The sequence below is a fragment of the Trachemys scripta genome, chromosome 5 (assembly GCF_013100865.1).
Source record: "Trachemys scripta elegans isolate TJP31775 chromosome 5, CAS_Tse_1.0, whole genome shotgun sequence".
Taxonomy (NCBI): Eukaryota; Metazoa; Chordata; order Testudines; family Emydidae; genus Trachemys; species Trachemys scripta.
Window position 1 is genome coordinate 7,968,856 of NC_048302.1, and position 24,884 is coordinate 7,993,739.

General features: G+C 45.2%; 1 protein-coding gene across 2 annotated transcripts in view; it reads right to left on the reverse strand.

Moving 5' to 3' along the window:
* Positions 1-10,156: 10,156 nt before the first annotated feature.
* The window catches only part of CENPC (centromere protein C), a 45,977-nt gene continuing 31,249 nt past the window's right edge, over positions 10,157-24,884 (reverse strand). For both annotated transcript variants that reach the window (XM_034772276.1, XM_034772277.1), the window contains one exon: positions 10,157-10,423. In XM_034772276.1, the coding sequence (XP_034628167.1) occupies positions 10,381-10,423 (43 nt within the window). In that variant the 3' untranslated portion in view covers positions 10,157-10,380. The remainder of the gene's footprint in view (positions 10,424-24,884) is intronic.

The following is a 24,884-nucleotide window of genomic DNA, read 5'->3' on the forward strand; positions in this document are numbered from 1 at the left end:
AATCCCAAACTGCAAGGTGCATGGTTAAATGTGATCTCAAGTAATAAATCTCTTCCTTTTCTATTGGACAACAGAGCAGTCCCGAAGTCTCGCCTAGTGTGCTAAAAGGAGTGAAGTGTTTATCTCTATCACACCGCAGCGTGCCTCAGAGAAGTGCAGCTCCTCCAACAAACATGTTCTGATGGCTCCTCTAGGGATGGCCAATGGCCATTATAGCCCTGTACTATAATTAAGTCTCCTGTGTGCACATGTACAGAGCAGGATAAAGCGTTGGTCATATTCTTGTTTAAACTAAGGCCCTTTTACTCTACTTTGCCAGTGTAAAGGGGCATTTGTGCGAATCAGAATCAGGCCCATAGTCTTGTTTTCTGTGTATTATTACTCAAGAAAATATGCAACGCTTTTAACGAGGGGAAGAATTTCTCTCACTCTGCTAAACACTGCTAAATCTGAAACCAATTCAGCCTTCTGCCCTTTTGAGCCCTGTGAAAAGTGTTGCTTTGGGCTCCTTACCACTTCTCAATCCCTGCCCTGATTAGTGGTTTCCGACCTTTCCACGGGTGACAAGAAAAACATGAAGCAACAGGATTGTGATCACTTGAACAACGCTGGAACCACATACTGGAGGAAGGACCAAGACGGGCTCCCTGCTTCCTAAATGAAGCAGCCATGCCTTCTGCTTTAGTTCAATGTATTGATTTGACCCAAATAATAGAGAATCTGTTTTCTCTTTTAAGAGTTGCTATCCATGGAAGAGATTTTCAAAAGTGCCTAAGGAATTTAGAAGCATAAAGTCCCATTGACTTTCAATGTTTAAGGGACTTAAGCCCACTGAAAGAGCCTTACGCTTTTTGGAAAATCTTCCCCTAAAATGTACAGAAATGTAGAAAACCCTTGTCTATTGAACTTAGAAAACAGTTTAGATATTGGTGTTTGCAGTTGCTTAGTGCTAGCACAGAGGTGATGAGGGTAGACAGAAGGCAGGCATTCCTGCTGCGTGGCTCCTTTGGGTCTGCCATCAGAGAAGAATGGTCAGGACAACCCCTCATTCTGTCAGCAATTAAGTGCATAATCCGCACCAGTTCTGAGATCTCTAGTCAGCTACCAAAGAAAGGCCGCTGGACTGTGTCCATGCCACTGCTCAACTGGTAGTTCCTTTTCAGCCGAAAAGAAGAAAAACTTAATTGCTTTCTGCACTGCAACAAGACTAACAATATCACATTGCAATGAACAGCAAAGCCCATTAATAAACATGCAATGCTGGGGGGAAATTCCACTGAACCTCCTCCAGCTCATTAAATCCGTAGTCGTTTGATGGGCATTAAACAAAAGTGGGAGGCCGAGTGCAGTGCTGGTATGGCTGGCAAACAAACAGACCTCACCGCATCCACCAAGGAAAAGAAAAGCAATTACATATGACATTTAAAAAATAGATCATTAAAATATTTCATGAATAATTGGTTCGGAATAAAACAAAGGGAACGCGGCACTCACTTCTCCACAGAATGGAATTAAGAGGAACATTTTTATCAGTGAGGGTAATTAAACACTGGAACAGATTACCAAGGGATGGGACAGGTTCTTCATCATTTGGAGTCTTTAAATCAAAAATAGATGTATTTCTCAAAAATATGCTCTAGTTCAACCACAAGTTATGAGCTCCACACAGGAATCACTGAGTGAAAATCCATAGCCTACATTATGCAGGAAGTCAGATTAGATCAAGTGTTCTCCACCAGGGGGTTGGGACTAGACAGGTGTCAAGGTAGGCAACCACTCTGCCCTTCCCATACTGCTAAGTTGGAGGTGGTCCCATAATAAAATTTCCATGGTGGGACAGCCAAAGGTTGAAAACCCCTCTACTAGATAATCATAAGCTTTAAAAAAAGAAATAGTTACTAACCTTTCCGTAACTGTTGTTCTTCGAGTTGTGTTGTACATGTCCATTCCATTGTAGGGGTGCGTGCACTCCAGTGCACAGTTGTCGTAGAGTTTTTCCCTTAGGAGTACCCATCAGGGCATCACAAGCACCTTTGGCTGCCTCGCACGCCGTGCACAGGCATAAAGGGGAGAGCTGCTCCGGACCCCTCTCAGTTCCTTCCTACCAGCAAGACCTCGACAGACAGCAGAAGGAAGGTGGGTCATGGAATGGGCATGCACAACACACCTCAAAGAACAACAGTTACGGAAAGGCTAATAACAGTTTCTTCTTCAAGTGATTGCACATGTCTGTTCCACTGTAAGTAACTCACAAACAGTCCCAGCTGGAGAGGGGGCTCGGAATCTATTTGAACAGGGACTACAAGTCCATCAGTCGAAATTTAGCATTGTCTCTAGCTTATTAGGAGATAGAGTAGTGAAAAGTAAATGTATGACATGATGACCAGGTTGCCACGTTGCAAACATTTAATATGGGAGCATGACCTGGACAGGACACAGAGGCTGCTTGGGACCTAGTCAAATGACCCAATGCTCTATCCAGAGACTTCACATTAGCCAGTTGGTAACATAGCTGAATACAACTGGATATCCAGGACAAACTCCTTTAAGTGGATACAGAAAAGCCCTTCATTCTGTCTGCAAATGCAATGAACAATTGAGTCAAAGATCTGACAGGTTTAAAACGGTCTAAATAAAAGCTAAAGTTCTTCTAACATCTTGCGTATGCAGCCTCTCCTCACCTTTATGAGCATGAGGTCTTGGGAAGAAGGTCAGCAAGAAGATTGTTCGGTTAATATGAAAACTGGAAAACACCTTGGTAAGAAACTTTGGGTGACGACGAAGGTAAACTTGGTCTGTATAGAAAACAGTGTATAGAGGATTTGATACTAATGACTTCAATTCTCCCACTCTCCTGGCCAACATACTGGCCACCACAAATGCCATTTTCATAGAAAGGTGCACCAGAGAGCAGGTCACTAGAGGCTCAAAGGTAACGGGGGAGTGGGACCCACCAGTGTCATCAGGACTAGATTCAGGCTCCATGGGGGAATAGGATTCTGCACCTGTGGAAATAGTCTGGAAATAGTCTGTCCAGGCCCTTTAAAAATCTTACAGACATCAGATTGGAAAACAGAGAGGGGTTATCAACAGGTGGGTGGAAGGCCAAGACAGCCTCTGGGTGCACCCTGATTGAGCTGATCACCAATCCTTGATGTTTTAGGGACCAAAGATAGTACAGCATGTGCTGAATGGAAGTGGGGACTGGGGAAGCCTCTTTCAGTCTTGACCAGACACAGAACCTCTTCCATTTACCCAGGTAAATACTCCTAGTTGATGGGTTTGTACTATCTAGCAGCACCTCCTGAACTTCCCTAGAGTAGTACTCCTCCTCCCATGTTAATCATGAAGCCTCTAGGCTGTCAGGTGAAGAGTCATAGATCATAGATGTGTTCATAGAAGATCAGGGTTGGAAGGGTCCTCAGGAGGTCATCTAGTCCAACCCCCTGCTCAAAGCAGGACCAATCCCCAGATAGATTTTTACCCCAGTTCCCTAAATGGCCCCCTCAGAGATTGAACTCACAACCCTGGGTGTAGCAGGGCAATGCTCAAACCACTGAGCTATCCCCCCTCCGCCCCCCATAAAGGCAAATGTGGAGATATTGGGGAATGAACCCAGGGCCTCATACATGCAAAGCATGCGCTCTACCACTGAGCTACATCCCCAGATGTAGATTGGGATGTAGGAGGTGGCCACGATTCTGTGAAATTAAGTGTGCATGAGGTGGGAGTGGCAGAGGAGGACTAGCTGAAAGGGCTAAGAGCTCTGAAAATCAGTGCAGACAGGGCCAGGCTGGGGCGATCAGTATAAGATGAGCCTTGCCCTGCTAGACTTTGCACAGAACTTTGGGCAGAAGAGGGATTCGGGGGGTGGGGAGGAGCATACAGGATTTCCTCTGAGCATGGCAGTAGAAAAGCATCCATCAATGAACCCGGGCTGTGGCCCGTTCGGGAGAAAAGCTGGTGACATTTTCTGTTGACTTATGTTGCAAACAGGTCCTCTCGGGATGCTCCCCAGAGTTGGAAAAATAGATCTTATGTCTGGGCACAGGGATCACTCGTGGTGCTTGATAAACCACTGCTCAGATGATCTGCCAGGCTATCCTGGGCCATTGAAAGGTAAACCGCTTCCAGAAGTATAAAGGCGGCAATGCAGCAGTTCCAAAGTAGAATGGCTTCCCGGCAAAGCAACAAAGATCAGGCACTGCCTTGTTTGGCATAAAACAATGCTGTTGTATTGTCAGTCAGAACTCTCAAGTTCCTTCTCCTAATGTGGGGAAGGAATGCCATGCAAGCTGATCAGATAGCTCACAATTCCCTGACATATATAGGCAGACTGAGATCCTATATCAGATCCTATATCTCCCCTATGCCTGGGGAGAGCAGAGACCTTGCTTCTGCAGGAGATCCAAGGGAGCCCTCCAAGGCAGCCACAGCTAAGGTCAGAGATTGTTGAAGTGGGGAGCAGGGAACTCCCTTGCAGACATTCCCAGATCTGTCCACCAATCCAGGGACGATAACATGCGAATTGGAATGTGAACAATTATGTCTATGCGGTGCTTCCTTGGTGCATACACCTCAGCCAGCCAGCCCGCCCTGCAACAGTCTGAAACATAGCCTGGCGTACTGGACTACGTAAGAGCACACTGCCACATGCCCCAGCAGCCTGAAGCAGTTTCTTACTGTGGTGGGGGGGATAAATTTTTAAGTCTAGAATGATGATTTGTATTGTCTGAAACCTCGCCTATGGTAGTAACGCTTTGGCTCTCGTGGAATCCAGGACTACTCCAGTAATCGTCTGAAACCTCGCCTGCGGTAGTAACGCTTTGGCTCTCATGGAATCCAGGACTACTCCAGTAAATTCTACTTTCTGTAGAGAAGACGGGACTGACTCCTGTGTTGATCAACAGGCCAAGCCCATCCAATGTGGAACAGATTACGTCTAAGCTGGACAACACCTGCGACCTGGATCGACCTTTTATTAGCCAGTCATACAGATACGGAAAGACGTGGACTTCTGACCGCTGAAGGAATGCTGCTGTGAATACACGAAGGGCAGCATTGTGAACTGATAGTGGGAACTCACTGAAAGTGAATCTTAGAAATTTTCTGTGGCTCTGATGAATTACCTGGTGGAAATAAGTGTTCCTTAATTTAAGAGCAGCAAACCAGTCCCCCGGCTCCAGGGAAGGAATAATAGAAGCTAGAGTAACTATCCAGAATTTTGATTTCTTTAGGAATTTCTTTAACTCTCTTACATCTAAAATAATCCTAAGACCCTCTTTGCTTTCGGGATCAGGAAGTATCAGGAATAAAAACCCTTTCCCTTGAGCAAAAGAGGGACCGGATTTATAGATCCCACAAGAAGCAGCAATTGTATTTCTCGCAACAAGAATTTCATGAGCGGGGTCCCTGAAGAAGCATGGGGAAGGGGATGGGAGGAGGGGTAGAATTTGAAGGGTGTATCCCACTTCTACCAGATGCAAGGAAACTCTGTATTGAGGGGGAAACATCCACGGTTTCCTAAATGGCCTCTGATACAGTACCGGTCTCCAACTGTGTGCAGCCCAAGGGTGTTTTCGGTATGCCCCATGCTGGAGCTGAGGCTGAAACCAAGGTGGGGAGGTACTGTATGCCGACTGGTGGGAGCAGTTACGCTGACACACATAGGAGCCCACTTCTGACTCTGAAGAGCCATACTCATCGGTACCGGAGAGGCAGGCTCAGAATCAGAAGGGGATCATCTGCGGCTTTCCCTTAGACGGTACCATCTTAAGTGGTAGGCTAACGGCTGAATCCGCTGGTCTCAGGTGATGAGGTGGTGAATCTGCTAGTGTCAGTACTTGGGCGCCAATGCCAGGCAAGACCCCTGAACCGTCGGTGAAGGTGGTACTGAGAGTCAATCTCTCTCTCACAGCCTCAAAGACCTCAGGATTACATGGAACCAGGAAAGTGTTATAGCCCTGTGGTACCAGAGTCTGAAGCGATACTGACGACAGCACTTCAGATGTCATCTAAACAGGCCTGTGCTAGGCTCTGGAGTCAATTAACTCCCCTGCACTCCCGAGACTGCCTCCTTTTTGAGCACACAATTTGAGCTCAGTCTCTGAGTACCTGGTACCGAGCCTGACTTGCAGTGCTGCCTCTTTGGCACCAATGACACTGGTCTACCCCTTGGAACAGCAAGGCCAGAGAAGACCTGCTAACTGATGCTGCAGCACTCAGGACCTGGGCCAAGGAGGACAGTTTAGATGGATGCTGGACTGCGGATTCCAGACGCAGATATTTAAGCCTGGCTGCCCTGTCCTCCTTCGAATGGGGCTTAAAGCCCTTACAGAAGCTGCATCTGTCATTTACCTGAGCCTGCCCCAAGCACTTAAGCCAACTGGGATGTGGGTCACTAATAGGCATTGCCTTAACACAAGAGTGGCAGGGCTTGAAGCCTGGAGAGCACGGCATATCTCCGGTACCAAGACTGGTACTCAAACTAGGTGCCAGAGACGCACAATTTTTTTTTAAAACCTAAGCTGTACTAACTACACAGAATCTTTTACAGCACTAGAAGAGAATTGCAGAGGCAAGAATGGGAGCTCCAACAATCATCCCAGGAGACAGAAAGAAACTAAGAGAGTTCAGGAGCAGTTTGACTCTATGCCTGCACATGGTGTACAAGGCAGCAGAGGGTGCTTGTGCCACCTCGACAGGTACTGCTAAGGGAAAAACTCTCCCACAACTGGCACTGGAGCACAAACACCTGCAGTGGAATGGACATGTGCAATCACTCAAAGAAGAATCTATACATCTAGATCCCAGATAGCTTTTAGTAAACCTGATTAACTCTGTTCTCTAATAAGAAACCACTACACCAAGGGGCTATCATGCAGATTTGAAAGGGACAAATTGAGCAGTTAAGTTCCATGTTAGTGGAACATTGTAAGCACCTTGATTTTGCTGAGTGATCAGTGATATTTTAGTTACTTTTTTTAAATAAAATGCTATTTAGGAAAGTTGGATCTGCTTGTATGTCCAATGTATTATGACAAGAATATCTGCTTCCAGTAACTAAGCACAAACAGCACTATTGTAGGATGATCATAAAATGCACTGCATTATAGCATTAGAGTTGTGAGAACATACGGCTTTGCAAAGGTTAATTCTTAATAGTATCTAAAAGGGAGGGAGGGGAGATGAAACCAAATGCAGAAAGATGCTAGACAGGGGAAGAGTCAGACCACGGTTATAATATTCTGTTAAGGCAGCTGATCCACATCTGAGATGGATGTCTGAAAAAATGTGAGAAGTACAGGAGATCAACATGCAGAATACTGGATCACAAGATCAATTTTGTTGGACTGCAGTCCTACTGTGAGATTTATGACTGGATCTAATCAGCATAGGAAATGCATGTTCAGATTTTTCAGATCGTAGTAGAGAGCAGAGACCTGCATATGAGATCTTGTAGTCCAGTCCACCCCCCTACAATGCAGGACTATTCCCTGGAGTATATTCCCCAGTGCTTTGACCAAGCCTTGATAATTAGACACTAGATAATGGACAAAATTTTCAAACATGCCTATATGACATTCCATTTTCAGATGTGATTTAGGGTTGCCTTCAGGGCAGTGTCAGTTTGAGCTATAATTCAAATTTTGCCCTTAACCCGACTCCCGTTCACACACACAAGTCTCTAGCTCAAGTTAAGTGGTGCCTTAAACTCAAGCTAGCTATCCCATCCAAGGGGATTCAGCAGGGATTGGATGGAGCTCCAACGCTGCTGAAGCTCGAGCTAGTAATGCCGTGTGGATGTTACAATAACTCACCAGCTGCTAATCCAATCAGTGTGCAGCTCCACTGTTGTTTTGCAGTGTAGTTATTGACTCCCCTCTCACTTGAGCTTGGCTAGATCTAGTGAAGTAACTTGAGTGTACTAACTGAACTGTTGCGGTGAATTGCAGTGCGATTTAGGGAGACAAGATGGGTGAGGTAATACCTTTTATTGGTTTCCCTGACCTGAAAAAGATCTCTGTGTAAGCGTGAAAGTTTCTCTCTCTCGCCAACAGAAACTGATCCAATAAAAGATGTTACCTCCCCCACCTTGGCTCTCTAATATCCTGGGACTCACAGGGCTACAACAACATTGCATACAATGGGACTTAGGCTAATTTTGGAACTGGGAATTAAACGCTTTTGAAAATGCTACCTTATGGGAGTAAGTTAACCCCTTAGTGAACGGACTGATTTATTGTGATTTGATTTAGTCAGCTTTGAAAACACCATCACCTATCCTTATTTTACTTTCCATAATTCCTTATTTTTAAATTCTATTTTCATCAAAAAACATCGGAATTCTTGATTCTGTACGTTGGCTAAGCAACCCAAAATTCAGCGAATTCATCAGAACACAATACTTGTAATAGGTCTATTAAAATGACTTCAGCTCATGGGTGCTGTGTATTTTCACACGAGGAAGTCACCCCAGCTCTTTCTCCAATTTTCTATAAGGTGTATACTTACTTGAAGCAAGGAACCAATTCGCCACCTGTGTGAGCGATCCAGATCACAAAGCTAGGCTTTAAGAAATAAAGCACATCCTCAAGTAGGCGTGATTCTTCACCACTGAAGTCCAGGGGAGTTTTGGCCATTACTTCAGTGGGAGTGAGATCGGGATCTAACAGCGCTGGAATTATGCATTGAAAGATTCTAGCTGGCAGGAGGCCGACACAGATTTTCCTGTGCAGTGTGAATGGGGGTGATCTGGGTACTAAACTAGTTAGAAAACCTTGCCAAAGGCCAGATTCCCACAAGCTTCTCTACATCAGTTTTATATAGTGGTGTGTAGCAGAGGTCACCCTGTTCAAGGAAACTTTCCTCTCTTTCCCCCCCCCGCATTCCAAAAGCTCTAAGGTTTCTCTCTCTCTCCCCCTTTACCCCCCGGTACATGTACACTGCAATCTTGGGCTGTGACTGCAGCTCACTCAGACATACCAACGCTAACTTGGATGAAGCTAGAGCGAGTACCAAAGCAGTGAAGCTGTGGCAGAATGGGCTTCGGCACAGGCTGTACAAGCCCACCCAGAACCCTATGTAATTATTTCGGTGACTAGTATGCACTGAAGCCCCTGCTATGTGGTACCTGAGTTTGCGCAATAAAAGCTAACTCAGGTGTATCCACACACGCTACAATCACATTCCTGACTGCAGTGTACATACCCCTAGTTTGTCAGTGCTGCTCCAGACCCCCAGCTTGAATCACATGACAACACTGCCTCAGCCCAGAGCACCGTCTTCTTATAAACTAAGAACTGTAAGGATGTTTTGTTTTAAAAACACAGCCGTATCCACAGCTTACCTGAATCCAATTCAGATTTTAAATGGCTCTGGGGAGACCTACTTTTATGACCTATAGTAAAGATTTCTGAGAAGCTGAGCTTCTTGCTGTGGTATTAATAATAGATCTATGCAGATTGATATTCCTGGGAGATAAAAGGAAAGGAAAAATATTAAAAACTGATGCTTCTGGCAAATGAAAAACTAATGGACCATATTTTCCTGAGGGGATGGGAGGTGCTTTCATTTTATTTCACTCTGATAACTGTCGGAGACCTGCCATAGTGGGTAATGCTCAGAGATCACTGTCTCCAGCTAACAGAGAACGTCTTGAAAACAAAGGATGCCGAAGGAGATGCAAGTGACCTGTCAGATATTTCAAGATGACAGTAGCGAATGCACAGGATTATGCAGCAGGCTCTAACTAAATTTGTAACCCAGCTCAGCAATGGGAAGAATCCTCCAACGCTCACCTTTCGGTGTGGGACTCTGGGCTGCTTCTAAGACACATAAGACCACCTGGATTTCAATAGCAATTCAGCTCAAAACTAAAATCACAACAATTACAGGCAGGATTTGCAAAAGCGCTCTCACTGAAGTCAACCATCAAACTCCCTTTGGCTTCAATGGGAGCAGTTAGACCAGTGATGAGCACTTTTGATGAACCCCCTGAAAAGTTTCACCTGTGTAGCTCAGATTTTAATGAATGTTACAAGTGAGACGCTGCCTGTTGTCATACAAACATCTGGATTTTTGTGAAGCAACCCCATAAAGTGCCAGAAAATACATTCTTAAATGTGCTATAAAAGTGAAGAATTTAAGGCTCTGATTTACACTATTTACTCTTTATTGATACAAAACCAGAACTGACTTGTGTGACCACAAATGGTTACATAAATTTACAACTTACAGCTGACAAAGAGATCTGTTTCAATGTCCATGAAACAATATATTCCCAGACCTGAAGAGAATTCCAGCCGAAAAGTCATTATGGGGACTTCTTTAGAATCCCCCCATATCCAACGTAAGATGATCTCCAATTTGCTGGACAGGCTATGGGGAAGAGGACTCATTTAATGAACGTTCTATAATTGGCCTGAAATACAAAAAAGCATGGAAGTTAGTTTATTCAAACTAGCAGATAAATCTTACAGCAAAAATTTACTGCTCACCCACTTGCCCATACCATTACCTAAAAGCAGCCAGTGGACAGTATGGCAAATCTCATTCGTAACAGCAAGGAAACATATTGTCCAGATACAACAGTGATTTTCACAAAAACAACAATCCCATTTACACTAAAAAAGCAGGTTAGCCTCTACCAGATTAATGAAATCTGTTAAACCTATTCAATTTGACAGCTCCAAGATTTTATGGTTCCCTCAACCACTATGTCCGTTGTCAGTACAAAATCACTCCTTGCTATGACATTGCATTTTATCTATAAATGTAATTCGTTTTATGCTTTATTTTGTTGATTATTGTGACTATGTATTTTGTGTAGTCAGAACAAAAATTATTTGAAGAGCAGAAATTACTGTTAGAACTTTTAGTACACATTTCAGTGCATACAGTATTCACTCTAGATGCACCACGTTATGTGGGAGGTTGCAACAGGGTGCTCTAAAATCCACATATATAATCAGACTGAAAACTGCCGTACTAGTTCTAGGCCTGGGGTAGAGTTTGTGGAGCAAGTCTGGAGGCATTTGATCAAAGCATTCCTAAGATAAAATGCCTTATTTAACATTTTAATTTTCTTCTAGTGCTTTTTCACATAGAGATCAGGGGAGGGATTTACAGGCATTACCCACACAACATTTCATTGAACTTCCCCTGCTGAGATCTCGAGTCCAGGACTAAGAACCAGCACCAAAATATAACTACCTAAAATATATTAGATTTTCTTTTTAGTTCTGCAAAGTTGCACTGGGTTGCTATGGGATACGTATGAGCTCTGTTCACCACCACTATTTTATATGCCTACTGTAGCGGGAGGCAATTTACATTTAGCTTGCTTTGCAAACGGGAGTTGCAGAGTCACTTCTAAAGCAGCTGGGATTAGAACCCAGGACTCTAATATGAAAGACCCAAGACACTTAAAAAAATTATGGCTGAATGTGCCAGAGCTGAATTACCCTATAGCAGTAGTCAGAGGATGTGAGTCTGTGTAGTAAAGAATTCAGGATGTTCAAGAAATTAAATATGGCCCATGTCCCTGTGGCTGAAACAATGGAGTGAGTGGGGGACAGAGAATTCTGTTCAGTGGTCTACTCCAGACTTGGTTTGTGAGGTCAGGAAGTCACCTGAACCAGAATTTTTAGAGGTGGTGGAAATCGCCCTCTAGGGTCTGTATGGAAAACACCACTCCACACCCCATGAGAGGCGGGAAAGATGGTCTTGCGTTTAACACACTGGACTGGGACTCAGGACTTCTCAATTCAGTTCCTGGCTTAGCTTTGGTCAATTCACAGTGTCAATGCCTCAGTTTCCAAGCCAGAAGGTGATTTTGGCTCTTCAGGGGACTGGTTTGATACAAGGAGCTTTCCAAAGCTGCACAGAGATTCTACATTGGGAATCACCCCCTACTCGAAGTGAGGCACACTCTTTAGAAGTCCTGGAGGGCACCAGGAAGACATAGGATGGACTCTGCAGGTCTGGGGGCCAGTGCTGTGCTTGGTGTAACATTTTTAGATTAGCAGAGGTTATTAGGATCTGTCTTTTGCTGAAATGGGGACAGTTAAAGAGCCATTGTCTTTGCAAGCTCTTCTCAGCATGGGTGACATTGAAAGTGGATTCTGCAACCTCTCTAAAATCCATAGAGGTCTGACTAACTGTCTCCTCTCCCTCCCCTTCAGTAATGCATTTCACTTCCAATTCCCCTTCCCACAAATTCCTCCCTCCAGGCACAGCCTCCTCACATGCCCTCCTGAAGTTCACTGTTGCCAGCAGGAACAGAACTACTCTCATTGTGACAGGTGGAGAAGAGACTCAGGACTTCCACTTTCTCCATGAACAGGGAAGGGGGAAGCCATACAGCCCTTTCCCTCTATCAGGAAACCCCTGAGGTATGCAGCTGCACAGTTCCCAATGAAAAGGGATTCCAGGGCTCCTCTTTTCTGCGACTACTGGGGAAAGGGGAGTGCAGACGACCCACCCCCTAGCTCGACTGGGAGGTGAAGTAGGCATGGTGCAGCTCCTCTCCCTCCCAGTGTTGTATCCGGCTTGTAACTGGACTCCTTGCAGCTCCTCCACCACTAGCTTCCTTTCTCTTATTGGTCACTCAACCCCACCAGGTGGGCATGGAGAGGCCAGGAGAAGAGGAGGTGCTGACAGATGAAGAGAACTAGGGAAGCACCTCCTCCTCAGCAGTCGTGCCCTCCCTCACTACCTCAGCTTTCTGGAGGGGCAGAAGGAGGAACAGAGGGAGGGTGTAAATTCACTTGCTAAAATGCTTGTTGACATGGAGTTACAATTGCAGGGACAAAACAGGCCCTGTGCTCTTCCAGAATGTCAGAGTTTGAGTCCCAGAACCCAAACTACCTAGAAAAGCTGCAACGAAATGTAGACTTAAGGTGACGCTTCCCACACAACACAATCGCATAACTCATAGGAATACAAAGAGAAATTGGGAAGGTCACAGTACTTTACTGTCCCTGCACACAACCCCAAACCAAGACAATTATTCATAGTCCAATTGATCCTCAAAGTGCTCTGTGCATCAACAATCTGAGAAGTATTTGCTGCTTTTTGGCAGAGAGAACACAAATGGACAAAAAATGCTAAGGAAGACATAAGATGCTGTGATCTTCCTAAGAACACCTCAGGGCAGGGACTACAGGGGTCAGAGATAAGGTTGTGTGAGAATTGTCACCTTAGCACTGCATTGCTTGATTTTTCTAAGGTTTGTGTTTTGGTTTTATAATGTTAACACTGTTGGTAAGGCATAGGTAGAGGGACCATATCTTTGCATTCTCTTGTTTTCTAACTTTTGGAACATGATGTTCTGGAAAGGCATAAGTTATTCAAATTCTGCATATGAATATTTATAATAGACAAATTGCATATTCACTTGATTCTATTACTTAGAAAAATACTCTAAAAATATATTATATCTAGATATGTCGGAATGACAGGCTTTGGAGAGGGTCTCCCCTCCCCCCCCACACGCCTATATATGATTTAGGAGCTGGCCTGTGCCCAAATCCCACAAATTTCTGCACAAGCTTAACTTCGCACAAGTGCAGAAGTTTAATGCCATCAATGGAACTATTTATGTATGTAATATTAAGCATATATTTAAGTGTTTGCAGGACCAGGGCCCCTAGTTTGGTGTTGTAAAACAGAATATAATAAATTACAAATTAGACTAAGCAAATCCAAGAGATTTAAAATCAAGTTTGGCACTTTGTCGTACACTTACTTAAAATACAGAAAGGTAATGACTTTGAGGCAATAATTCTGATCCCCCCAAGTGGATAAATTACAAAACCAGAATTGGATTGTTTTGAGGAAAACTGAGGTGCAAACTGTATTATTGCTATAGTACACATTTAATTTTTGTTTTTTTCCATTTTCTGTCAGGTTCAGAAAGCAGAACAGGTTCTTCATTTTGTCTCTGGAGAGTGTCGTTAGTCTGTCCATTCAATGACAGAGTCATTTTACTGAAGCAGGAGACTAAATTAATGAGAATAAAATGACATCTAGCCTAGATTGTGACCGGATGAGACTGATCCACTTATACTTTCATTTTGTTTATTTGGTTTAACCAGGAGGAATCAGACTAGATCACAATGGTCCATTCCTGGCCTTGGAATCTATGAGCTCTAAGGAGATCCTGAGACAAAAATACAAAATCAAAATAGGAACAAGTAGTAAAACATAAAAGTAAACATTAAACATGATCAAAACTTATTTAGCCCTTAAAATATATTGAGCTTCATTTATAAATTAAAATATTTGTTCAGCTATGACAGATGGGTATTAACTTATTCCTACAACAGCCACTGTGCCTTAGCTATGAATTTTATAAAAGTGTACAACAAATTCTAGTTACTCAAAAAGCAAGTGTTTGCATTTACCAATATTAGTAAAATCAGCTACAATAATAATGAGGTGCAGCATGACCTCTGCAATTATCACTTAATTGTACTTTATGGGCCAATACTGGGAGCCTCATACTTTCCTCTCAAGGTTTGTCCTTCCTTCAGCACTTTTTCCCTGCCAGGATATATAATTAGTCCTATTTCATAAGCTTAATTGTAAATTTGTTTTGATTAATTAGCCCCAGAGCTGACTTGGCACTTATTGAGACATAAGGGAGGGTTCTTGGTTTATTCAATGGACAGACTACTGCACCTAGGGAAGTCTCCCCATCAGCAATAAAATTTCACAAATTGTGTTTGAAAAACTTTTCTATATTTAATTAACTTTAATTTCTTTAAATTGCCCATTTTGTGCTATAATGAAGGTGAGGTTAGCATAAAGGAAGGATACAATTTATCAAGTTCAGGTATCACATTCCTTTGCTTTTATGGAATAATCACCAGGTGAACCCTGCCTTTTGGGATGTTGATGAAAAAAACTCATTGCTCCTACATGAGTAATGTAAGAACTACTGGAAACCTAGGACAGGGATTTAAGGTACCATGGTGGCTATGTTCTGTTGTAATGGCAAAGGAAATATTTCACTTGCACAATCAAACTGTGTTCTGCTCTTCCATTTCAATAGACAAAGTTCCATTCAATGGCATATTTGACTTTGAAGCATCTAAAGAAACTGTTTTTCTGCAATCTTACCATAACACCTTCTACCATGTTACTTAACTCTTGATAGGGTGACCAGATGTCCCGATTTTATAGGGACAGTCCCATTTTTGGGTCTTTTTCTTATATAGGCTCCTATTACTCCCCAACCGCCGTCCCGATTTTTCACACTTGCTGTCTGGTCATCCTAACTTTTGACAATGTTTATACTTTACTCTAAAAAACAAAACAAAACAAAAAACTATTTGTGACTTGGCCCATTGAGTTGCTTCTTTCCTATCACTCCCTTTGATTTTAGGCATGTTGGTTTAGGTACGTTCATATACTGATAGTTGATAATCCCTAAACTCTCTTCATACAACTGCAGTATTGAACAGCAGCTTTCATATTTACTACAGTTAGAACAAGAAACCACCAACTACTGAATTCCCAAACTTTCTTTATTCAGACACCACCTTCTTAAAAAAACTGTTGTGAAGTCAACAGAACATTCAGCTGACATACAACCACTGGTATAGGTGCCATAAAAATACTTTTATAACTTGTCTCCTATTAGGCAGAAAGAACTGTGATGTTATCACCTCCATTTTAATTTTTTACAGTTAAAGTTTTCATTTCATTTGAAATTAAAACCTAATGTTTCTAGTATCAAAAGCTGTCATATGTGTTATATTTCTGTAAATATTTCAGAGTAACATGTTCAAAATAAAAAGGAAATGGGGCATGGTTATAGTACAAGACTGTATTAAGACTATCAGAAAATACTGTGTAAATCTAATGAAAAGTGACCAAGAATTAAGTCAGATGTTAAGATACCTTTCCGTGTTTTAAAGTATTTTAGAATTCCATTTAAATCATTCTAATGTTCCTTCATTTGACTCTTTTCAACTTGCAGAACCTGTATAGACCCAACATTGCACAAGGTCATGAGAGTAACCTGGAGTCTTAAAGGAGATGCATCTTTTAAATAAAAACATCGACAAGTCTCATCTAGCCTTGCAAAAACCTACTCAGAAGAAAATCTTCAACTTTATAGTAGAAATTGTGTTATGGAGTATTTGGACATATAAATGAGGTTCAGGCAGATCACAGAGCATTTCAGTTGGCTGCCCCCAGACCTAACAAATGACCACCACACCAGATGAAGTGCACACACACAAGAGGTTTTACTCCGTGTTCTTTCACAACCAACCAACCAACAAAAAGTGTCTTTGTCCACAGGCAAGTGTCTGGTTCAATGGATCAGGAATGAATAAGGATCAATCTCTATTGCCAACTAGTCCATAAACTGGGCCGTCCTTTGCTTCAGGGAGGTACTGATAAGTTGTTCCTTTTCGTCAGGAGAACATACTACAAAATCAACAGAATACACCCAGACCCTTACTTAAACAAGACGCTTTGTTCCAGAGGCTTATATGATGCACTTGAATCAGTTATATACTACCTGGGACTAAGGGTGTGTCTGCACTGTGACACAGTCTCAGAGCCCAGGTGAAGTGACTTGGGTTCACAAGAATTGAACTGCAGAACTAAAAATAGCTGTGTCGATATTCCCACTCGGGCTGGAGCAAGGACTCTGAGCCTGAGCTCCAGCCCAAGTGGGAAAGTCCACACTGCTATTCTTAGCCCCGCAGCCCGAACCTTGCAAGCCCAAGTCAGTTGATGTGGGCTCAGACTCAGCACAAAGCAAATAGATCAAACATGTTAGAAACTACACTGGGGCAGAACACGTTTTTGGCTTTAGCTCTTGATTCGTTTTCATAAAATGTACTCAACTGACAGCCTTGAAGCCTTAAATCTTTGTCAACAGACCAGGCACATCTCTGGAGGCATCAATGGAATAATACACTGTACTGCCATTGTCTCTTTTCATGCCCATGATCTGGACGTACCACCTCCAGCAGTAACAGAGAAGTTCAGTCTTCAGGTACCTTTGATCCTTGATCTCTCTGCTAAGCCTACCAAAAGTATGGTAACTATGATATGGATATGCCCAAGAAAAAGTAAACTGATGTCACTATTTCATCTCATACCTCAAAAAGTACAACCAACCGAAAACACTGATCTTGTTAAATACTAACCTGCCTCAGATCTGAACAAGTAACTTACTAGATAAAATGCTCTGTATTCTATTACCTAACTAGAGTCATCCAACCTCACTTTTATATAGCATTATACAATAGGCATCATTATGGTCTATCAAGTAAATAAAATGACAGGTTGTCCTATTTCCTTGGATAAAGTTATTGTATCATGTAAATGATGTGCATTATACAAACTCCCTAAAATAGCTGAATACAGATGCTGAACTAAAAAATAACTGTGCTTAGAGTTCCACCTACTGGAGTATATCGGAAACATTTCTAGTAATAGACTAGACAAGATTTATAAATGTAGGACTACGTTTTTTAAAGAGTGTTTGATTTTCACAACTACCAGTATGTTTTTCTCTTCTGCCTTTCCTTCTCCCCCAGAGAAAATTGTCCATAAACTCTATGTCCTTAGAGCCAGTTTTATGTGTATTGCACTTCCTGTTTTAGGAAGTCAGACTCCCTTTTCATGGCATACTGCAAGACCAAGGAAAAGTCTATTGCTCCACTATCATTAGTTGGTTTAATAATGTATTCCATTATTTATCTCAAAATGAAGTCTGTCCAAAGAAGATTAAATTAGGTCTGTGGGCAGAATAAGAAGGTACAGATGTCCACTGAAGAGGCAAGGGACCTATTAGGAGATATCTGCACACCTTCTCCAAACTCTACACACTAGACAGAGCAGCTTTAGTTGGGGCTACATTTGAATAGAATAGTTAGTACCAGGATCATAAACCGGCACTGCTACTTAAACAAATAAAAACCAGACCTTCTGAGACCTAACTTAGCTCAGATTTTTTTCTTTACAAGCTTAAATGCCTTTGTCGCTTGTGTTATCTCAAGCACATTGGGCTTTCTTGTTAAGGAAGCTATCAGAAAGAAGCTACCAACTTCTCCACTCCAAACCCCCTCTTTCAAAGGAATGATATTGTTGGAATGTCCAAGCACGTTTGCAGTCAGCTTGGAAGTTAGTTAGCAGCTGACAAACCAAATACAAGGTACTGTGAAGCCAATTCATCTTCACTATTTTCATGTGTGCCAGAAGTTTAGCATAACAATCACTGCCAAGACTTTCTAAGAAGTGATTCACAGGTAGGGGTCATCAAAGAGCTTTCAACTCCTATTCAGCTTTTTCTACATTCTCCTTTTCCTGTGCAATGGCAGAGGTAATTCAGAGAAGGAAGCCTATTTGAATAGTTGTGGTTTATCCTTATCTTAGGCCATAATGAAATTTGACTAGCCTGGGAGGCTAATGTTATCCACACCATCTGCTGTCTAGACACTTGGTTTCAGGAGTACACTGTAAGTTCATGATTTTCCCAGAGGTCCTCATTACTATCCAGGAATTCATGGAGCATAGTAGAGGTAAATGTTAACAATTCTAATGCGGTTGGCAGTTGCCATACTATCAAGGTAAAAGGTGCAAGGTAAAATAAAATACGCACCTATTCAGAACTAGTCATTCTGTAGTCTTCATATATATCTAAATGCACAGAATGAACTGGGGACACTGACCACCAGCCAAGCAGCTCAACTATCTTTGGTTTATTTAAGATGACAGCACATTCTCTGAAGGGCAGGCAGTGTGGCTACACATTTAAATAGAGATTATTTTGAGAACCTTGCTTGGTATCAGGTTCATAAATATTCTACATTCTACAAAGCATTTTATCTGAAGATCTCAAAACACTTTTCAGATATTAAACTTCACAATACTCCTGTGAGGTAGTTAAGTATTTTACCCATTGTATAAGCGAGAAAGCTGATATACTGGGAGTGGGTGGGAAGGGGGAGGAGAAGAGTGATTTGCCCAAGGTTTCACAGCAAGAAAATGGTAGAGGCAGGAATAAAAACCTGGAGTCCTGACTCCCAGTTCTCTTCTCAAGCCACTAAAAAATATCCCCCAGTATACTTGGGAAATAGTTCTGGTGCTGAGAACATGGAAGTCTCTCCTCAAGAAATTGCTGACATTTTATACTGCCCTTGTCAAACAGGGTGCTGTGCCTGTGGAAAAGATCAGATAGCCAGCGTGTGAAACTGTGACTTCCACAAGCCTTCAGAAGCGACTGTATTAGTAAAAACGTATATTCAAAAAAATATATATATAGCATATCCGGACACAAGGCTCCATATTGCACAGGAAGTGATATGCTCTACTCATGTCTCAAAGAAAATATTCCAGCTACTTGAATGGCAAGAAGTATGGTTAAAGAACTAGTGAAATCATTATTTTTGATTGAAAATCATGGAATGATTGAACACGCTCCAACATCTGACCCAAGACAGTTCCAAACCTATGCAACTCATTACCAGATAAGAATGACCACTAACCTCGCAGCATTCAGAAGCAAATGCAAAACCCACCTTTCTATTCAAGCTTTCATGCAATATCTATACTCATACCACCATTCCACGATAAAAGCCAAGCCTGCCTTCCTATCAACAGGAAAGGAAGAGACATGTCATTTGTAGTCTTTGGAGGTGCTCCAACTACGCTGATGGGCATCAGTATAGGGGAGGAGAGATTTATTTTACTTTAAAAACAGAGACTGACTTTTGTGGCTAAAGTCTGGTTTTTAGTAAGGCTGCTGAACTATTCTAATTTACGAACGGGTAGCTGTACTTTAAATGCAGGCTGTTCCCTTACCATGCCTTCTGCTTTATCAAAGTGAGTCTCTGCGCCAGTCCTAAAGCAGGCATATCTCTTCCTTCCTAAGCATCTGTCTTTGCTTTCAACACCGCTCTTTCCCTGGGTTCAGCTCTAGCCCCTCAGGGGCTCTGCTCCGTCTCTCTGTCCACTCATTCTTCACCCCTTGCCTCAGCCTGCCCCATTTCTCCTTCCCAGGGCCTCTTCCTACACTCCCTCAGACTTATTGGCTGCTCTCCCACTCCTTTATAGAGCACTGACTCCCATGGACGTTCTCCCTGGAATTCTTCTCTGCCTGGCTCTCCCACAGGCTGTTCTCAGTCCCCATCCCAAGCAGGCCTGGTTTAGTCACATGACCCACCTGTGACATAACTTTGCTCTTTTCTGCCACATGAGGAGGCAAGTCAAGTGTGGCACAGGTGCAGCTGAGCCCCAACACTCAAAGGGCCAGCTCGCCCTGTGACACCAATGCAGTTGTGTCTGTCCAAGTCAGCAGACAGCCTGAAATGCTAGCTCTGAGAAGCATGAAAAGACGGTTACTCACCGTTGTAACTGTTGTTCTTCGAGATGTGTTGCTCATATCCATTCCATTAGGTGTGCGCGCGCCGCGTGCACGATCGTCGGAAGATTTTTACCCTAGCAACACCGGCGGGTCGGCTGTGGAGCCCCCTAGAGTGGCGCCTTCATGGCGCTGAATATATACCCCAGCCGACCCGGCGCCCCCTCAGTTCCTTCTTGCCGGCTACTCCGACAGCGGGGACGGGGGGCGGGTTTGGAATGGATATGAGCAACACATCTCGAAGAACAACAGTTACAACGGTGAGTAACCGTCTTTTCTTCTTCGAGTGCTTGCTCATATCCATTCCATTAGGTGACTCCCAAGCCCAACTTAGGTGGTGGGGTCGGAGTGAGACAATGCTGTGTGCAAAACCGCTGATCCGAAGGCAGCATCGTCCCTGGACTGCTGCACTAGTGCATAGTGAGCTGTAAACGTGTGGACTGATGACCAAACCGCCGCTCTACAAATGTCCTGTATCGGAACATGTGCCAGGAAAGCAGTCGAGGAGGCTTGGGCCCTCGTGGAGTGAGCGGTGAGGTGTGGTGCTGAGACACCTGCCAGGTCATAGCAAGTCCGGATGCAAGACGTAATCCAGGAGGATAGGCGTTGTGAGGAGACCGGTGAGCCTTTCATTCGGTCGGCCACTGCAACGAAGAGTTGCGTCGTCTTTCTAAAGTGCTTTGTGCGGTCAATATAGAAGGCCAGGGCCCTTCTTACGTCCAGGGAATGCAAACGTTGATCCTGGCGAGTGGCATGTGGTTTGGGATAAAAGACCGGGAGAAATATGTCCTGGTTGATATGAAAAGGAGAAACCACCTTAGGGAGAAAGGCAGGATGTGGACGAAGCTGCACTTTATCCTTATGGAAAACTGTATAAGGGGGCTCGGATGTAAGCGCCCTGAGTTCAGAAACGCGCCTTGCTGAGGTGATGGCTACGAGGAAGGCTGTCTTCCAGGATAGGTACAAAAGTGAACAGGTGGCTAGTGGTTCGAATGGAGGACCTGTGAGCTTGGAGAGAACCAGGTTGAGGTCCCACGTCGGGACGGGCTGACGATGTTGAGGGTACGTCCGGTCTAAGCCCTTGAGGAATCTAACGACCATCGGGTTAGAGAATACCGAGGACGCGAGTTCCCCTGGGTGAAAGGCCGATATAGCGGCCAGGTGAACTCTAATTGAGGAAATTGCCAACCCCTGTTGTTTTAGGGAGAGGAGATAGTCCAAAATGAGGGGAATGGGTGCCTGCAACGGGGATGTGGCTCGTTGTTCGCACCAACAGGAGAACCGCTTCCATTTGGCCAGGTACGTGGTCCGTGTTGAGGGCTTCCTACTGCTCAGTAGAATCTGTTGCACAGAGTGCGAGCATTGCTGCTCTGCCTGGGTGAACCATGGAGCAGCCACGCCGTGAGGTGGAGTGATTGGAGGTCGGGGTGACGCAACCGGCCGTGGTCCTGAGAGATGAGATCCGGATCCAACGGAAGCGGGATCGGTGTCTGGACCGAGAGCTCCAACAGTGTGGTGTACCAATGTTGTCTCGGCCACGCAGGAGCGATCAGAATTACCCGTGCCTGGTCTCTGCGCAGTTTGAGCAGTACCTTGTGGACCAGAGGAAACGGAGGGAAGGCATAAAACAGGTGGTCTTTCCAGGGAAGCAGAAAGGCGTCCGAGAGGGAGCCCGGAGCTCGACCTTGTAGGGAGCAGAACACGTGGCACTTCCTGTTGTCTCGAGATGCAAACAGGTCTATCTGGGGAAACCCCCACCTCTGGAAGATGGAATGTATGATGTCCGGACGGATAGACCACTCGTGCGTTTGGAAGGACCTGCTGAGCCGGTCCGCTAGAGTGTTCTGGACTCCAGGGAGGAACGATGCCGTGAGATGGATTGAGTGGGCGATGCAGAAGTCCCACAGGCGAATGGCCTCTTGGCATAGAATTGACGAACGTGCTCCTCCTTGTTTGTTGATGTAGAACATGGCCGTGGTGTTGTCGATGAGAACTAACACACAGCGGCCACGTAGGAGACTGAGGAATGCCTGGCACGCCAGGCGTACCGCCATCAGTTCCCGAACATTGATGTGTAGGGCTAACTGGGATGCAGTCCACAGGCCCTGGGTATGGTGTTTGTTGAGATGGGCGCCCCACCCCAGAGATGACGCGTCTGTGACCAGGTGCAGGGAGGGTTGTGGGGCGTGAAATGGCATCCCCTCGCAGACCACATTGTGATCTAGCCACCAGGTGAGGGAGGCCAGGATCGAGTTCGGGACCGTGACCACCATGTTCAGGCTGTCCCGATGTGGACGGTATATTGATGACACCCAAGTTTGAAGCGGGCGAAGTCGAAGTCTGGCATGCCTGGTTACGTACGTGCAGGAAGCCATGTGACCCAGCAGGGTGAGGCACGACCTCACCGTGGTAGTTGGGAAGGCCTTGAGCCCTTGAATGAGGTTCGTGATGGTGCCAAAGCGATTGTCTGGCAGGATGGCTTGTGCACGACTGGAGTCTAGAACTGCGCCGATGAATTCTATTCTCTGGGTAGGTTCTAGAGTGGATTTGTCCTTGTTGAGTAGGATGCCCAACTCGCTGAATGTGTGCACTATTTTGTGGACGTAAGCTTGAACTTGCTCCTTGGTGCGACCGCGCACCAGCCAGTCGTCTAGGTACGGGAACACCTGTATCCCTTGCCGACGAAGGTACGCTGCCACGACCGCCATACATTTCGTGAACACCCTTGGGGCCGAGGATAGGCCGAAGGGAAGTACTGTAAATTGGTAGTGCACCGTGTTCACCACGAATCGCAGGAAACGTCTGTGAGGTGGGTAAATTGAGATATGAAAGTATGCGTCTTTCATGTCGAGGGCGGCGAACCAGTCTCCAGGATCGAGGGAAGGGATGATGGCCCCCAAAGAGACCATGCGGAACTTCAACTTTACTACGAATTTGTTGAGTCCGCGCAAGTCCAAGATGGGCCGCAGACCTCCTTTGGACTTGGGGATCAGGAAGTAACGGGAATAAAATCCCCTGCCCCTTAACTCTATCGGAACCTCCTCTATAGCCCCCATGGCCAGGAGCGTAGAAACCTCCTGCATAAGAAGTTGCTCGTGAGAAGGGTCCCTGAGGAGGGACGGGGAACGGGGGTGGGAGGGGGGGATAGAAGAAAACTGGATAGCGTATCCCCTCTCCACCGTGCGGAGGACCCAACGGTCCGAAGTTATAAGGGACCAAGCACGGTGGAAGTGGGAGAGGCGATCCCGAAAGGAGGGAGCTGGATCCTGGGGGATGACTGGGACGTCGTCCTCGACCGCACCTTCAAAAGTTCTGTCTCGGACCTGAAGGTGGTCTTGGTGGCCCTTGGTTTTGACCAGGTTGAGGGCCAGCCCATCTTCTCCTACCACCTCGCCCTCGCCTTCTGGCAGGGTCCTGTCTCTGACGAGGTGGAGGGGGGTAAAACCGTTGAGGCTGGGGCCTAAATGGTCTGCGCTGGGGACCCGCAACATGCATCCCCAAGGAGCGCATGATTGTCCTGGAGTCTTTGAGGCTCTGTAATCGAGAGTCCGTCTTCTCCGAGAACAGCCCCTGTCCTTCAAAGGGCAAATCCTGTAGGGTCTGCTGTAATTCAGGGGGCAAACCCGAAACTTGGAGCCAGGAGGTCCTACGCATAGCGATACCTGTGGCCAGGGTCCTTGCGGCCGAGTCCGCTATGTCCAGGGAGGCCTGTAAGGAGGTCCGAGCCACCTTCTTACCCTCCTCAACCATGGCTCCAAACTCTTCCCTGGACTCTTGGGGAATCAACTCCTTAAACTTCCCCATAGAGTTCCAGGAGTTGAAATTGTAGCGGCTCAGTAGCGCTTGTTGATTCGCCGCTCTAAGTTGTAGCCCTCCGGCTGAGTAAACCTTACGGCCGAACAGATCAAGCCGCTTAGCCTCTTTTGATTTTGGCGCTGCAGCCTGCTGGCCGTGGCGCTCTCGTGCATTCACTGATTCCACCACCAGTGAGCACGGTTGGGGGTGTGTGTACAAATACCCATAGTCTTTAGATGGGACAAAGTATTTTCTTTCCACCCCTCTCGCAGTGGGTGGAATGGAGGCAGGAGTCTGCCATATCGTATCCGCGTTCGTTTGGATCGTGCGGATCAAGGGTAACGCCACCCTCGATGGGGCATCCGATCCAAGGATGTTCACGATCGGGTCGTGCACCTCCACTATCTCCTCCGTCTGCAGGTCCATGTTACGGGCCATTCTGCGCAGGAGATCCTGGTGAGCCCGAAGATCTATCGGAGGGGGACCCGTGCATGAAGTGCCCGCCACTGCCTCATCCGGAGAGGAGGAGGAGGACGCCTCTGGTGGTAGTGGATCCAAGGGGGGGTCCCGGTCCCCCTGGTCTTGGGTCGGAGCATCACCGGCACTTGGGTCCACGGTGTCGGGTGGTGTGGACACAGGAGCCTCTACGCCTCCAGGCGGAGGCCGAGAGATGGTGGATTCTGGGGCCCTTCTGACC